Source organism: Ischnura elegans, chromosome 7, assembly GCF_921293095.1.
Source record: "Ischnura elegans chromosome 7, ioIscEleg1.1, whole genome shotgun sequence".
Taxonomy (NCBI): Eukaryota; Metazoa; Arthropoda; class Insecta; order Odonata; family Coenagrionidae; genus Ischnura; species Ischnura elegans.
The window spans coordinates 56354004-56371355 of record NC_060252.1 but is presented as its reverse complement, the minus strand read 5'-3'; the positions used below and the strand labels follow the sequence as shown (position 1 = coordinate 56371355).

Here is a 17352-nt window from a genome sequence, read left to right as displayed (position 1 = left end):
CGACATATCGAACATCGAAGTCGATGCATCGTAACATTGCGCAGGCTCGGCCACACGTGGTAAAACGATTGAAGGAGGAGGTGGAGAGGAGAAGGGAGGAAGGAATGAGAAAGGGTTTGTGGAGAGGGAAGGGAGGGGAAGAGGAGAGAGAGGAGGAGGATGGGGCGATGGTAGCGCTGGAGGGGAGTGAAGGAGACAGCGAGTGAGTTGGGTTGCCGAGGAGGCCAGGAGCGGCGCGCGGCGATAGGCAGTGTTCCGCAGGGGGGCGCTCGTGCTGGATCGCCGCCACCGCGGGCTTCAGAGAAGAGGAGGGAAGACGACCAGAAACAAAAGACGACTCAGCAGCCGTCGCCACCGCCGCCGCCGCCATGGTAAGTAATTAGCCGTTAAAGGGGGGGGGATGTGAATGCATATGAGGGCTTTAAATAGGGAGGCCCTTAGTTGGTACGCGGCGCTGTTGGTTTAAACTGAATCTACATACTTATGGTCGCGAAAATAAGTTCCAGCTTGGTGGCGCTGCGGTACAACCGTCCCGTCACATCCACGCGCACGATATTTATTAATAGCTGTTTTGAACAGGATGCCGACTAGGAAGCATAAGTCTTATGAGGAAACGCTCTAATGCAATTGTTTTTTTTTTTCGTTTTATCTAGTAGATAGAGAATGTGCCGAAGACCAGCTAGCTAAATATATTCATATTTCGGTCTGCTTTGTATTCATAAGCTCAGAAAGTTTCTGTAGGTCTCATTGGAAATGATGATCAAGTAATTAAAACTTGCGAACAATAAAATTGAAAATAATTTCATGGCTTCAGCCAACTGCTAAGTAATATAGGGTTTTTTTTTAATTTACCTGGAGCACAAAATGTTTTGGCATAATAGCAACTTCAAAAAAATGAATTCTGAAGTGAATTTTATTCCCTAAAGCTGATGGTTTAATTACCAATTATTTATTATTGCAATCTTATCATATTGTCTGAATGACAGGTATTTTTCAAGTGCTGAATGGGGTATTATAGTTGATTTCACGACATTTCTCAATATGAATTTCGTTGGGTTTTATGTGAGTTTCAAATCTGTACTTCTATATAACTATTCTAGACAAGTTTAAAACTCGTAAGTAGGATTAATTGGCAATGAGAGAGAGAGATTGACATTCAGCCCAAATCAGCTTTTGTATTTCAATATGTCCTTCTATCGTTTATAATATTCATGAAGAACAAAATATGGTTATTAATATTCCCTTCTAAAGAGCAGACGAGCGATTATTACTCTAACGCCTGTGCATTGATGTTTTTTCACCATTTCCTTGGATATATCCCAATTTATATATTATTTCCCGAAATAATAATGGCAGTTGAACGTTTTGGAAACTTGCCACCACAATCCTTACTGAAAAAAGGCGTAATTAGATGTTATTCCCGCGTTGAAAATTATAATTTCACGGCAAGAATAAAACCGTTGTGACCTCATAATGCACCAGTTCTCTAAGTGAACACATTTATAAATCGACCAATTTCAATACAGCAGGCCATACTTCCACAAAACGCTTAAAAGCCAATTGATGTTGACACTTGCTCGGTGAATTGATAAGCCCCACAATTGAACAAGTTAGAGCTATCAATTTTCGTGCACCGCGCATAAAAGCGTGAAATAAGAGAGAGCCAGCAATTTAACTTTTATCTGAGTCTTCTAAAAGTCTGCGTGTATCTAAAAGAAACTGATAGTTGGCTAATGTTCTATTCCCCACAAAACTCTCAGCAGCCACCCGGCCAACCCAACTTTTAACTCCTGCTCATAAATGCGGAGAGGGTGTATCTACGAGAGACGTGATGCAGATAATGGCGATGAGAACACTTAAACGTCGATGAAATCATAATAAATCAACCAAGAGCCTAAGATAGTGAGGTATTAAGAACTAGAAAATTACATATCTACTCCCCAATTTTATTCTCGTTTCAATGAAACTCTCCTTTTCAACCCTATCAACCTTACAATTTCGCGAGTGTTCGTGAGAGGGGAGGTGTAGAGGTGGAGGGTAGTAGAGAGGGGGTGAAAGGCGTGATCGAGTGAGAAGAGGGATGAAAACAAGTGAACTCCGAAAGCGAAGACGGAGAGCGAGCGAAGGCATCCGGCCGCGATGAGCTCCACTCTCGCCGAGCAGCACGTAGTACGCGCGAGGAGCAGAAGAGGGGACTTCGCCGCTTCCCGTTCCCCGCTGGTTCCTTCCGGGACATGCCGGCGAACTTCTCGCCGGATGCGCGCACGGAAAAGTAAACACACCCCAGTTTCGGAATTACGTTCCCTCCTTTCTCCTGAACTTCATCCTCCCATTACGGTGACATCATCATCATCAACGAGAGACGGTAGTCAAATCGTACAATCCTATCGGGTGCAAGGTATCCATTGACAAGATTTTTCCTAGAATAAAGGCAGGCCTCAGTGAGGTGAAATCCTCGCCTGCGGAACAAAAATCGCGGGTTCGAGTCCCGCCTGGATTGATTGCCCCAGATTGATCCAGAGAAAGGTTGCTCGAGCAAGTAGAATTGCTATCTTGTTAAATACCGATGTAAAAGGCCAAAATATGCTGTTTTCGGTAATATGGGAATAAATAAATATAATACCAATTAACTGTCTGTAGCAGTAGATACGCCAGTGATAAACAAACTCTTATGTCCTTGAAAATGACGAAGTGTGGAAGTGTGGTCGTTAGTGAAGCTATAGATTCACGTGCGAAAATTACCATTAGTTTTTTATATTTATCAGGGACATATCGCATTTCCATCACATATAGCCTGAAATGATTACGTACGCTCGTATATCTAGGTAGGCCATATTTAATATAGCAAATGGTTGCCATTGTATGTTCGGTAGATTAGGTAAATGGATATTCGTGAATACAAATTAACTTAATGTTTTGTAGCCTTAACGATATACGCATCATTAACGGGACACGTACAGTTCTTAAATAATTCCAATGATGTTACAAAATATTCGAACTAGATTTTGTAATGTTTTCAATCCTTTTTGTATCACATTAGACTGAAAAAGTACCTAGAAAGGAAAATATTTACATTTACGAAAATAAAGGAAACTATTAGAGAAGGTCCGGACTCTCTGGAAACAATTGTTGAACTAAGTATGCGCGAGATTGTTCCAGGAGCAGCCGAATATCATACTCCAATTTTCTCTAGGTTTCTTGGATTATTTTGTGGTGCTTCATTTTTTTAAACCGTTTAACTTCGATAATTAAATATGCAAATGTGCTGAAATGGCAAAATATTGAGTTCCTTTTATGATGGATTCATCATCAGGAGAGAGTATGGCTCTACTCAGCCTTGTCACATCCATTCACTGAGGTTGTTTCTGTGTTAATACTTGTGCTATGTGCCAACAGTGCCGTGTAGGTATGCATCAGCTAGTATCGTATGAAAGAAGCTACATGAAAATAGCGCACGGAATTAAATAAGTTATGGTAATGGCATTTTTGACAACCATACATGGCTTCAGCTAAGAGGAACGAAAACACAGGATGACATTGGCCTACATGCTTAACCTTGAGTTCGGCCAAATTAATGATTTTCTGAAAATTAATAAGAATCAATCGTGTTTTAGTAGTTTTATTTTCAAATAACTTGCCTTCGCAAAGCAATTTTTCCTTCTTACAGTAATGCAATTCATGTCGTTGAATTAGTATCACAACCACGCGAAGTAAATTGGCAATTATTTGTTTATTGCATTCAGATTTATACAATGTTGTCCGAAACCATTAGCGACGAAAAATTATTAGTTTTTAGAAATTAGAAAAATTAATAGTAAGAAAGAAGAAGTCTATAATGAGTCTCTCATTTACGAACTCAGGTTACTTACTAAGTCCATTCGCAACTTTGTTTTTTCTGCCGTCAAAACTCTTTTAATTTTTCATTCAAATGGGTCTTCAAAGGAATTGTACGATGTTGCTCGCGTAAATTCACTCACAGCATAATTTACATCCTCCTACGTAGAATTAACAAATGATTTTTCATCGCTAATGGTTTCGGACAATATTGCATATCTATGGCTAACTTCTAACAACACGTATCTCAAAAATAGCAACTTTTCAGGAGAGCAAAAAAACATGACATGAACTGTACTGTCATAATAGGGAAAACTTCCTTCATGAAGGCGAGTAATTTGAAGTAGAACTGCTGCAATCCAATTGATTCTCAATTATTTTCAGAAACTTAATAAATCTGCACTTCTGCGTCAATTTTATTTTGCAAGGGATGAATATTAATATTTTTATGAAAAATTATCAATCACGAAAATCCTTTAGCTCCGAAAGCAGCGGAATTCTCAGAGGTAGTTGAAAGTTTTATAATGGTCGCAGTATATTCGATAGTATAGCCATGTAATAGGAAATGACTTAAACCGTAAGTGGTTTTCGTCGCTATTCATTCTACGCTCACATTTTTTTATATTCATTAAAAAAACAAAGGCGTATTGAAATAAGGCTTTTTAAGGATATCCGTGGGTTCAAAGAAGCATTTTTGCGATACATAATATTTACAATTCCAAAACAAAAATTCCTCAAACCGTATTCATCGCAGTCATAAGACGACACTTACCGCTATCCTACAAAACCATAAGGAGGCTGAGACAAAAAGCTCTTTTTTAAGTCCGTTCAAAACCAGTGACATTCCGATAATTTAAAAAAAGTTCTCGCTTCCCACAGCATCTTCCTTCTATATGGCCCTGTAGAGAGAGAATTCCTTTGAACTTGAACTCGTTGCCATGACTGCAATGGCATCGTTCTTGGATAACAATGGAGAATCGAACTCCGTGTTCATTATCTCACGTCCACACTATTCAACCCTTTCCTAATTCAAAGACACTGGCTTTGTGCCCATGGTCTGAGCAACTACTCTTTTGTCAGAGGTGATGGAAACCTTTTGACATGCACGCAATGGAGAAATTACAACCCCAAAACAAGGTCTATGACTGACCCGAATTCCATGGCTAGCGGGGAAACCAATTAGACGTAGGTACGACTTCTGCCTCGGAATTGGGGATGTGCGGGTAGCAATTTTTGATCTCGATTCGAGTACCGAATCGAGTTGAAAACTACTCGCGAGTATCTAGTCGAGTCGAGTATGGTAATTTTTGGACCAGGCAATACAACAATGGATTCTCCAACATATTCTCATTTTTCCAATACCCTTTTTAATTTCATATTCTCAATCCTTAGTCTAACATAAAAAGGAAATGAAAATGAGGAACGTTGATGATAACTGTGTCAAAATCGGGAAAAACCGACGTTGTACGCCAAAACTTTAAAGTTACAAGTCATAACTTTATGTTGAAGAAAGAATATTCTTGTTTCTTTCAGAAATATTAACAAATTGCCTATTCTCCCGGCGTTCGAATAAAGAAAGTAGTGTAGGGCACAAAAGTATCGGATAAGAATGCATGAACGATGCAGCGGTCCAATCGGATTACTCCGATATATATATGTACTTATAGTACTGTTGGACAAAAACTACTTACGGTTTAACATTTCCTATTACATGCCTATACATGCTTATACTGTGCGACCATTATAAAACTTTCAACTACCTCTGAGACTTCCGCTGCTTTCGGAGCTAAAGGATTTTCGTGACTGATAATTTTTCATATATTTATAGTATGCCGCCGGGCCGGAAGAGGGTAGGCCACAACGGCTGACGAAAGGCGCCCTAATCGACAACTATAGTGGTTGACAGCTACGTTTACGGCAAGCTGAAATTCCCAGGCCAAGGCATTATGACCACGTATCGACTTTCAAAACGATATGATTGCATGAATTTTATGCTAGAGCTTCCTGTCCCCAAATTTTGGAACTTGCCGGCCTCGACAGCTCTGTAACTGAAACTACTTGAATCGACTCGACATCCGTAATGCAATTCGAAACACTTGACAACTCGACTACCAACTACTTGACTTGACTCGACTCAAATTTACGGGTACTCGCACATTCCTACTCAGAAGGTATACGTTCAAAAGCACTTTAATCCTGATACTAATTAATAAATCTTTTCTCACACGGCTTTGGCCTTTCAATAGACTCCTTTTCATCAATCTCATCTCACATCAAGTATACAAAAACAATTCAATGAAAGGCATAAATAGAATCAATGGAAATTAATCCGTGAATAGAATATTCATTCAAAATCAAATAAACAGAAATGATATCATCATCTAAACGAAAATCAGTGGTAGGGGCGAGCACAAGTACGGTTCATTTTGATGAACGAAGTTAATTTATCCAGAATATGTTTTTGTCCTATTTTTTGAGCCCTTATTGTTTTGGGAAGAGCTTATGCAGTGCTAATAATCTATTAATATCATAAGTTTTTTTCTGCCACGACGAAGTTAAATAGGCAAAAAACACATGCCTAAAAGTTAAAAAAAACTAAAAATCAAAATAAAATATGAGTATAATTAATACGTTATGTTTAAAATCAAGTTCATTAAATTTTTTCAATATTAAGTGATATGTCATTAGAATTTACGCTCAGTACAGAAAGATCGATGGTTCACTAAATGCCGCGTAAAAAGCTAAATGCTCCTTTTTACATGAATATTCAATTCACAGGTTGCACTCACCCTCATGTGAACATGGAATGCATTTCGTATTAATTCGACTCTAATTAAGTGATGAGTTTCTTCATAAGCAGTGATATTAAATTTCAAATGCTGAAATCAAGTCATTTTCCGCAAATAACGAGTCACAAATACGAACCATAAATTCATTGAATTTTGCGCGGAAAATTAGTGGCAAATAAATTTCGTAGCTATAAATAACCATTGAAATTAACTTTCTACTCGAAAGTTGTTTGAAGAAAACCATTTTGTACTATATAATCTCGTAACTTCAAAGAATGCTTTTTTAAAACTCATTTAATATTGCTTCTGAGAGAGAATATGCAATGCATATCTGATCTTACGTTTATCATGGCAAATTGCATGAGTTGAATCGAGCAAAACCTTTGCGTAAATTGAACGAGTTCTAAAATGAATTTTTCGCAATACAAATTGCTTTTTACATGTGAGTGCACTCGATTACTCACGATTACTATCCCGTCCACGCAAAGGCTGGTAATTTAGGGAAGCATCCGACAAATTTCTTGATTTTGGTCCCAGATATTATGTGGGCCAGTTGGCAGAATAGAGATGTTGGAAAAAGGTCACAGGGTTATCCGGCGGGTCAAGAGACGGAGCCAAAAAAAGTAAATTTTGAACAGTCCAGCACAAACACGAGATACCGCACACGATAGCATTATTTTCAAGGTATTGCGATTTTATTGATTAGGTTATATCAAAAAAATAAATTAAGCGTGAATTTTGCGGAAAATTTAGAAATATATACCTATTTATTATATTAAAATTTTCAAAAAACTACCGTGGTGTTAACAGTATCTTGGAACATTTCGTTTACACTCATTTATAAGTGCCCACATATTCCAATGCGATATACAATAGCAAGAATCGGTTTGATACTTTGGCAGGATATCCAATTTGACATTTATTCTTAAAATTCTAACCATTCACTATGATTCACACTTGTTTAACAATAATATTCAGGTCTTTTAAACATAATTGTCACATTGCTTTCACAATATTATTTTGAGATGATATCAATTATTTACAAATTTGGCGTTGTGAAGTGCTCTAAGATGCTTAGTAGGACTTTTTGCATTGAGAACAAATTCGTATCAATGTACCTGGTAACGAATGGAGTACACATAACGTTACACATGTACTCCATCTCAAAGGAAACAAAAAAGTACCATACTTAAATCATTATATATGAAGAAATACTGGCGAATTTCTCCGAGCCGGATCTCGTGCGAGTTTTTAAATATGAATACCACGTGAATCACACCAAAAATCAAGATACATGGGACTTTAGTTATCTATTTTTATTCCAAAAATATCAAAATCTTCATGACATATAGGCAGAGTCAGTCCGGCTGAGTAACGTAAAAATAACAAGGGTATGAAAACTTACACACTTTTATATAAATCTTATAATTGAAAACATTCAGATGGTATAAAATCTAATTTTTTATACTTTATCGTGGTGATTAAAAATTTCGGATAGCATGCAGTGTACGTTATTTGCATCGAGAATGTTTCGTCGAAGCTGTGACGGAAAATATTGGCCACATAAAGCATAGCGGGAAAAAAAATAACAAGAGCACTCATGGACGCGTTACCCCAAATTACTAGTTTTTTAGAAAAGTTATGACGGAACAAAGTTGCAATGTAGGGTATTAAATATTAAAAAATGAACTTACCTATAACAATGCAAAATATTAAAATCGTATCAGTAAAGCGTTCAAATTCCAAAAAATGGCGTGGCCTAGATTTCTTCAGAACAATGAGTGAAGGGAGTTGACGTGCTTTCAAAAATAGTTGAAAAGTGAATGAAATAACGTTTTTCTGTTTTATTGCGCCAAATACTTTTTTACACCGTGGAACAGCTAACCTTATCTATATTTCATGGAAAATAGAACTTTTAAATGCCTTTTCGACTATACTTTGAGGAACTTTATATTGTAAATTTGCCGGATTTGACACCAATTCCGTTTAACCCCAAAATGTAGTTTTTTCCACTGAAATTTCAGATGCATAATGCAAATTTTTGTCTTACCACTGATTTGAGTCATAAAATGCACCTCAAAATTATGTAAACATATGTTAATCAATGGTATAATATATATGAACTTATGCACCAAAACGACGGATGAAAAATTAACGACTTATAATAATATTATTTACCTGCATTAAAACTGCTCCATGTAGATAGAATTGAGATAAAACTTAAATGTGGTAACTCACTAGTCTAAATTATTGTCACTTCTGCTTGCAAATATTGGATTCCTACTTTAACGGATCAAGAGGCAAAGGATATAATTGGTAAAGTAATCCTGAAAAGCATTCAGTTGTAAAAAAACATTCAAACGACATACTAGTGCGCAATTGCTCAATTACCAGTTCTATTTCTTCCTCAAGAATGGTAGCAACTGGCTGCTAACAAATTTCCAGTTTGATGGATTATCATTTGGAAATTTTTAATAAATTATCCCCGTTAGGATTACTTAAAAAGTTAACCTGCATGATATCTACTTTTGGCACCGTTGAAAAATAAAATTTTTCACTCTAATCCACCTAAGATATGACGCATAATTGCAACAGGAGAAAGATGTACAAGACGCAAACACTGTAGCTACTGCCACAAAAAGCTCCCATTAAGGAATTAAAACTATTTATCTTAATCTTAGTCCAAGTAAGTTCCTACGTCTTTGCAGTTGCCAGCAAAGAAAATAATTGCCGTTCCTTGCAAATTTTACAAAGAGCTGAATACTCCTACCCGCAACGCATCTAAGATAATCGTGGATTTTACTGCTTCCTCTTGGAAAGCAATACAACCACATGATTTCACTAAAGTTGGCCGCATCAAGTCAGAAAACTTTGCTCAGCATGGCATTGTACTGCGGCCTGCGCAATGGCACGAGAAAAGTTTGTTTTACGAGTCGGGGGTAACCGCTAAAATATATTATCGCAAAACTCTCATCCAGCGGCGTGTAAAGAAAGTTAGCCCGAGTTGGAAAGGCCAAGAACGGAGATAATTTTCTTGGCCACACAACTTGAAGCGCGTGGGCACCCTCCAGAAGCATTTCCAGCAGCAATGAAGGCGTATACGTCTCCCACCTTATTCAGACATCGCAGGATTGTTGTACCAGAGAAATAACGAGCTCCCATAAATATTTCACGCAGAAGCGCCCTTAAGCTTTCTCATCTGACCTATTCGTCGCCTAGACGTAGCCTCGCGCACAGATGTCGTCTTGTAAGGTTATCGCTGGCAGTTTAATGTATACAAGTACGGTGCTACAAGAATTGAGAACTTGAACTTATAAAATTCGTTGTCTCGGGCGTGGAAGCACTTCACCAAGTACGACCTAGATTTCGACGTAGCACGTCATCATGTGGTACATTTGAATGTAAGACAGAGGATATATACTCTATGCTCATATGAATGCACTCATTCCCCACTCTTTGGCCAAATCCCGCCCCTGAGGGTTTCTCTTCCTCCACCAATTAGCCCACATCTCAGATCCCTGAGTTTTTTTTTGTATTTTTGTATTTTGAAATCAATGTGTGTATGAATAAATATTCTCTGTATTCCATTCAAATGTATCAAATAATGACGTGCCATGTCGAAAAATAGGTCGTACTTAAATGAACTTATGTGGAATTATAAAGTTTTTTACTTTTCACTTTATTGGACTAATAAATTATTGAAGTGGCAACATACTATATTCTAATTTAATTACGAGGCATATTCATAAAATAAGGGCCGTTTGGTCACAGAAAATATATAATCCTATGAAATACATAACATTGGCTCTTTTAGTTGACTACAAACCTAATTCACTTCTCTACATAATCGTCGTTCACTTCTATGTAAGCTTCTAAGTACCACTGCACCAGCTTCTTCATCCCCTCTGCGTAGAAGCTCGCCGCCTGAAAATTGAACGAATTGACAACACCGTTGAGTTCCTCCTCGCTTTCGAAGTGCTGTTGAAAGAACTGAAGTAGCTTTGCAGCCAACTGAATGTGCCAATTTATTTTTTTCATAAAAGTACATTTTTTCCTGTGCTCAAACAGCCCTTACTTTATGAATATCCTTTGTATAAGGCCTAAAAAACCAAGATGCGACAATAACACGGTGATAAATCAGCAAATATACCAATGTGTTAAAAAAATTAATGAGACACATATGGGGAAAGAATGTCCCAACCGCGGTTCCATTCGCAATATTTTTTTTCAGGGCTACATATCTATTTTTAGGCAATGTACCAATGCAACTCGGACGCTGCGTCATGGTGCGCCGGTAACCACAACATCTGCTGCCTGCTATAATGAATTCCATTTGGGACGTTAACACGGTCCTGATATTGGAGTTCAATGAGCAGTGGCCTTTTAATCTAAATGTAAATTTTCCTCTTTCTTCCGTCTTCTAGCACTTGAAATAACTATTATTTTGTAATCTGATGATGATAAACAACGATTTCTTTCAAAACCGCTGCTTATAAGTTCATTTAGTTAAATTAATAACTGATTAAGTTATTTTTTAAGACTCATAGGTGAATTATCTTCCATTATTATGAGAATTAGAGAGGATTCTATAGTAGAATATAAAAAAGACAGGGTTAAGTAAAGCACATATAACATCCTAGTAAATTTCCATTCCATTTAACCAACTAAAATCTGGCATTAGGCTCTATTCCACGACTGTTGCCAGGGTAATAAACAAAGCAATAAAATTAAACTAAAAATGAATGACCCATTGATAATTTCACCAAATAAAAACTCATTAAGAGAAGAAAAAAACAATTTAAAAAATCGCGCGAATTTTGAGGAGTACCTACTATGATAGGAGTGTTAAATACGGAATAAAATACAAGCCCGGACAAAAATGAAAGAAAGTCCGTATGCTAATGTATAACGGTTCCAACGAGGAGACTTAGGATTGGAAATGGCCAGCTATTTTGAATCTATTCCTGCTGCTAGGAAATTTAAGTTTACTATAAATATAAAATATCATGATGCCAATGGCACCCATATATATCGGATATTAAAGTGGTTTCTATCTTCCAGTAACACTGCTTTCTATATTATATGCTTAGCAACTTACAACCCATATTTTCTACGAAAAATAAAATTTAAAATGCCGTCAAATACACTTTAACATTTGGATAATTGATCTTAAGACCCTTTAAAAAAATTTAATCTTTGCATCACATTTTTAAAAAGTCAAAGCTAACCACCCAAAAATGTGAATAATTCATAATTTTATATTAAACCTTGAGGTCATTTAGGTAAGATTTTTATTAACTTTTCCTTAATAATGCGCACTTTAAAGAGCTTTTTTGATTAGAGTATATATACAACCTTTAAAATAATCAGATGCGAGCCAAAAACCGAATAATGGAGCGTATCTCAACATGATCGTTGAGAGAGTCTAAGCACCATTTCACAGTCCCTCCGAAGTGATGACTTATCCTGACCATCTCAACGCTAGGGCTCTAAGATGCTTCCGAGAATTAAGCACCGCAAAACGTCAAGAAAGTGCGTGATGCTCATCATTTATCATCGCCGTGGGAGGAACTCACTCCTAAGGCATCAGTTCCGCATGCCTTCCCCGCACTTAAGACCCATCAGCACTCCCCACAAACACTTTCGCAAACGGGCAGAAAACTCCAATTCAGACAACATTTTATAAGATAGCGTTTTTATAAACTCGGTGAAGGTAACTCAGAACCAGATTTCAATATAATATTCTAACATTCTAATATTCATTTGTGATTGGGACTAAATCTCAATTTTATTCAGAATTAAAAATAAATTATGAAGTTAGTTCCAAAAACGGCCACCAAAATCCTTTGGCGGAGCGAGAATGACATAAAAAATAACAAAATTTGTTGATATCAAAGTTTATAGTGAATTTTTCGCGAAAAAAACGTTGCTCTAAATAAAAATTAATTTTTACAATTTAACATTATTTTCTATGAACTCGCTTTGGTGTTCGCAAGCTTAATACGAGTCAAATCTTGCAACTCGATTTCCATCCACTTTCCGATGAGTTATCAAGATGAAAATTTTAGGATAACTTAAAATCAGATGACAATATAGCATTATAACAATTATATTATGATTTTAACTGTATCTCGATTGTTATTGAGAATTTAAAATTAAATGTAGATATTAGTTCAAAAATGGCCACCAAACTTCGTTCGCGGCGCTGCGATCATTTAAAGGAACGAAAACGATAAGAGTCATAACAACATATTTGTTTACATCAATGTTCATTGAAAAATTTACCTGTGTTCTTTTTAGGTTGCCATAAAACGTTCTTTGCCGTAAAAATTTATATATACCCTCTTCCCTCTCCGGCTACGCCACCACTCGCATTAGTTCAATCGGATTCCGGAGACCTTTAAAAAGAAAGGAGCCTAGCGATGGAGAGACCCGCCCTTCCCTTCGCATTAGGGAGGCTGAAAGAATTGGATGGAGGGATGCGAAGAAATAACAAGTGTCGACGCGCCAGGTCGGACGGGATGTTTACGAAGCGAGGAATAATTCAGCGAGGCCGGGTCTCCCATGGATACTTCCTTGCGTTTTACGCTCTCGTGACACGCATGGGCAAGGTCGCTCTCGGCTCTTTCGGGATTCTTTGCCTCACGAAATGTTGAAGATCGTCGCTCTCTTTGTCATCTACCAAAAAGGTGAAATAAAGTCGGAATATTCGAGCGTGATGGAGTGGAACTTTTCCAAATTGAATAATAATATAGTACTTACAATTTTCCACGATTACAAAATGTATTAAAACCCAAATTTCAATGTTGTCACATCATTGAAAATGTTTGCACTGCCTTCGATTTCTACATTTTTTTAAACTGGAGTGGGAAAGTGAGGCAGGTTCCATCAGCGCTTTGTTTTTATTTAATCTGCTGACGGATTACGGGTTAAAATTGCCGAATGACGGTAGCACAACTTTGCAGAAATCATTGATATTGAGACTGGAGCATATTACAACCTAACTGAATTGAGTAATTGCAATTTTCCGCGATTATTAAATTTATTACTACCTCGGTTTCAATGTCACAGAATCATCTTTAAGGAACAATTGTAGGGATGTACGAGTACTCGAAAATTCGAGTCGAGTCGCTTAGGTGGTAGTCGACTCGAGTGATTCGAGCAGCATTACGAATGCCGAGTCGAGTAGTTTCCGTTACAGAGCTATCAAAACCAGTAACTTCAGAAAACTGCCGACAAGAGACGCTATCATGAAATTCATGCAATAATATCGTTCTTTAAGTTGATACGTCGCACAGTGGGCGGAAATCGGAAAAAGCCGGACAAAATTACAAAATGGCTTTTTTTGAGTTATAAACTTGAAACTTCGCAGGTATACTCAGAAATGATTGACATTTATGGATATGTACTTCATTTGACATAGATCCTACCCGTTACTGAGATAAAGAGGCTCAAACGTGAGCAAATTTCCATAAAAACGCCCGTCTTCAATTTTCTCTGAAAATCTTCCAAAGTAAGTGGATGGTGAAGTTATGGGTGGATTCTTGCGAAATAAAAAACCACATAATCTGTTGGAATGGTGTTTTTTCTTTAATTTTCCGTAATCTTAAAGAATACCGTCCATAAATTCTTACCTTGCAGTAACAAAATGGCGGATACTGTTTTTCGACAAAGTTTTACATTTAGGTAGAGTTTCAAATAGGTTTTCGGCAAGGTCGCGCGGAGTAACTTATATGAGAGCATTTGTTGAAGATTTCTTAAGGTTTCTATCCAGTTTTCTTTGAAATAAGTTTGCGTCGCCGGAAATGACATTGATTTTTCGACCGCGCGGCAGGGTTCGTCTCCGCGCGTCGGGAGTTGGATTAGCCGCGACGCGGTAAGGTTATTGAAGCTGTATGGGTTTTAACGCTCACCATTCACCGTTTTTATGTTTTTCTTCAAGACACCGATTCTCAAATGATCTATGGTGAAGACAGTGGAGGTTTTTCATGTGATGTAATTGCACGTTTCATCGAAGTTGATTTCGTTTTCTTTGGATACGATCGAAGACCATACTTCTATTAAAAGCGTTCAAACCTCGAAAAAGTGAGTTGTTTTCCTGGGACTCATACAAAAAGACCTACCAGAAAGATACCAGCTGAGACCCTTATACCTTCTTCACTCTCCGATCCCTGACCCTCAGGATTCTACTTCGAAAACGGTCGTTTTATGACACCGCGGAGTGGAGCCTTTGACCGTCTTAACGGGGGTATTTCCACGGGAACATCTAGCTTTTTAAAAATGTGTATCATACCCTCAGTTTTACTTTGACTTATAGATTACCATGTCTTTTACACATTTACCATACGTTCTTCCCCGTGTACTCATTAGGACATTGGATAACCATAGGTTCGAAAAATTTATTATTTCTAAATTTTACATAGGCTCCATCCGCCACTCAATAGAAAATGCCAATGAAGTAATGAAATAATATTGGAATTGGGAAAAAAATTATTCACTCGGAAAAAAAATATTTGCTGCATTATTTTTCGCGCAGGCTGAATTTAAGACAAGACCCTGATGCTCTGAAATTTCTCAATAACTTCCTGACATACAAAAGTTGGCTCGCTGAATCCATAACATTTCCAGAATTTGTTATGCATCACTTTCCCGATACTTCAACGACAGCCGGTTGGTATTGTTTTTTTCTAAAAATATATTCCTCTCAAATTGATTGAATTAAATATACCTTCATGTTACAAAATTCATATTATATTTGCTATGCATTCCCGGGCGGCCAAAAAAATGTCGCATCTCATGTATAATATCACGCAGGAGAAAATTCAAACTTTAAAAACTACTGCTACTACTGTTGGGCTTGCTCTCGCGGCATCTGTGAGTTTGAGAGAGAGGGGAGACACTGCGGCAGCTCACCTAATTGCAGAAATAACAACTACGACCCCCACTCGGGCCATGAGAGTTCTTTCAAAGTGGAGGACGAGTGAAAAGGTCCACACTGAGATGACAGTGGAAGAGGCACTGTCATTGATGATTGCGTCTGAGTTGACCAAGAGTCAATATCGGTCTTTCCGTAGGACAGCTGTGAGCCATTGACACGATTTGTATCCCGGATACGACAGAATAGCGCTAACAAAAAAATGACTTTTATAACGAAAGAATTAAAATAACCGAGACCATGTGCGAAGTAAACCTTCAAGCACCACTGACCCACACCATATCGGGAACAATAGCCTGCTTAGCCACCACTTCCACCTCTCAAGAATTAAAATGTGTGGTGAACCACACATTAATCTCTAAGTACGGATTTTATGGAAGTTTGGGCCACTCTCAATATAAACAAATGTGGCAACAAGTGGATGCTGTAGACGAATTCCTATTCATGAGTTCCCTTGTATCTCTTAGTTTGATTAACGACGCTACAGGTAACGACTCAAGTCTTATTTCCACTTTCTCTTGGTTAATTACATTTATCTCTAAACTTTTGATAAAAAATTTAACTTCCACCAGAGGCACTTCTCACATCTGGGCTCTACAATTTTAGGTGACACTATCTGGGAAAATCCACGGCCGACGTCGACACGATTTTGTCATCCCATCCGCTTTAGGTGAAAAAAAGAGACGAAAGAAGTTACACAATCAGAAAGGCATTACCTACATCGAAAGGCAGGTGGATGGCCTTAATGATTTCAACTCTGGATTTTACACGGTCAAGTTCTGTTTACTACTGACCATGATCAACGGAAAAGTAATGCTTATATTGCTCACCTTATTTTCCTAATTTTTTCTTAATCTTAAAACCCATATAATTTATTATCCTACAGGAAAGTATAGTCATTTCGAAATTAAGAAAAGCGATAGTTTATAGTTTGCAACACACTGACGGACAGCTGAATCATGAGGTTCTAAATCTGCGGAGCAAGAGCGTCGGGTATGAATAACTTAGGAGATATAAAATATCGTACACCTGATATCGATAAATATTCTGTTGGTTTGTGTACGCTGCACTGCCACATACGATTTTCTGAATGCATATTGTATATAACTAATAACTTCAGGCTTTACTTTGTGAAACCTCTCCACATTGGAAGTAAGGAAATAAAACTTTGTAAGGTTCAATGTTATTTAATTATGGGCACGACCCGGGTTTCGTAACTTGGTTACATCGTCAGGTCATCGTCAACCTGACGATGTAACCAAGTTACGAAACCCGGGTCGTGCCCATAATTAAATAACAGTGAGCCCTACAAAGTTTTATTTCCTTACTTCCAACATATTGTATATGTCGTATCGATTGGAATTTAAACAGTGTCATTTGATAATTTAAGCTTTAATTTATTTTAGTTAGGAAAGAAATGCTAAGAAATTTTTCAGCAAAAATTAGTAATATAAATTAAAATAACTATTTTGAAAAAGATGTTCGGGGATTTATTCAAAAACGTACTTACAGGCAAGTGGAAGTTTGAAATCTCTAGGCTCCACAAACAAATTCAAGTCACTTTCACAAATTCTGCGCACTCAAGAGAACTTAACTTTCCTACACCACAGTCAAAGTAGAACTGAGGGTATGACACACGTTTTAAAAAAGCTAGAAGTTCCGATGAATTGTCTACCTAAACTACCCTATCTTCATCGTATCTGCTTCAACAACTTTCTAGTACTTACTGTAGGTGCCGAACATGAGATTGTCACGCGATCCATAATTTTCGTCCATAAAATTTAGATTATTTAG

General features: G+C 37.4%; 1 protein-coding gene across 1 annotated transcript in view; it reads left to right on the top strand.

Annotated features, from left to right (window-relative positions):
* Positions 1-231: 231 nt before the first annotated feature.
* The window catches only part of LOC124162183 (guanylate cyclase soluble subunit beta-1), a 102571-nt gene continuing 85450 nt past the window's right edge, over positions 232-17352 (top strand). The window contains exon 1 of the mRNA XM_046538616.1: positions 232-371. Within this exon, the coding sequence (XP_046394572.1) occupies positions 369-371 (3 nt within the window). The 5' untranslated portion in view covers positions 232-368. The remainder of the gene's footprint in view (positions 372-17352) is intronic.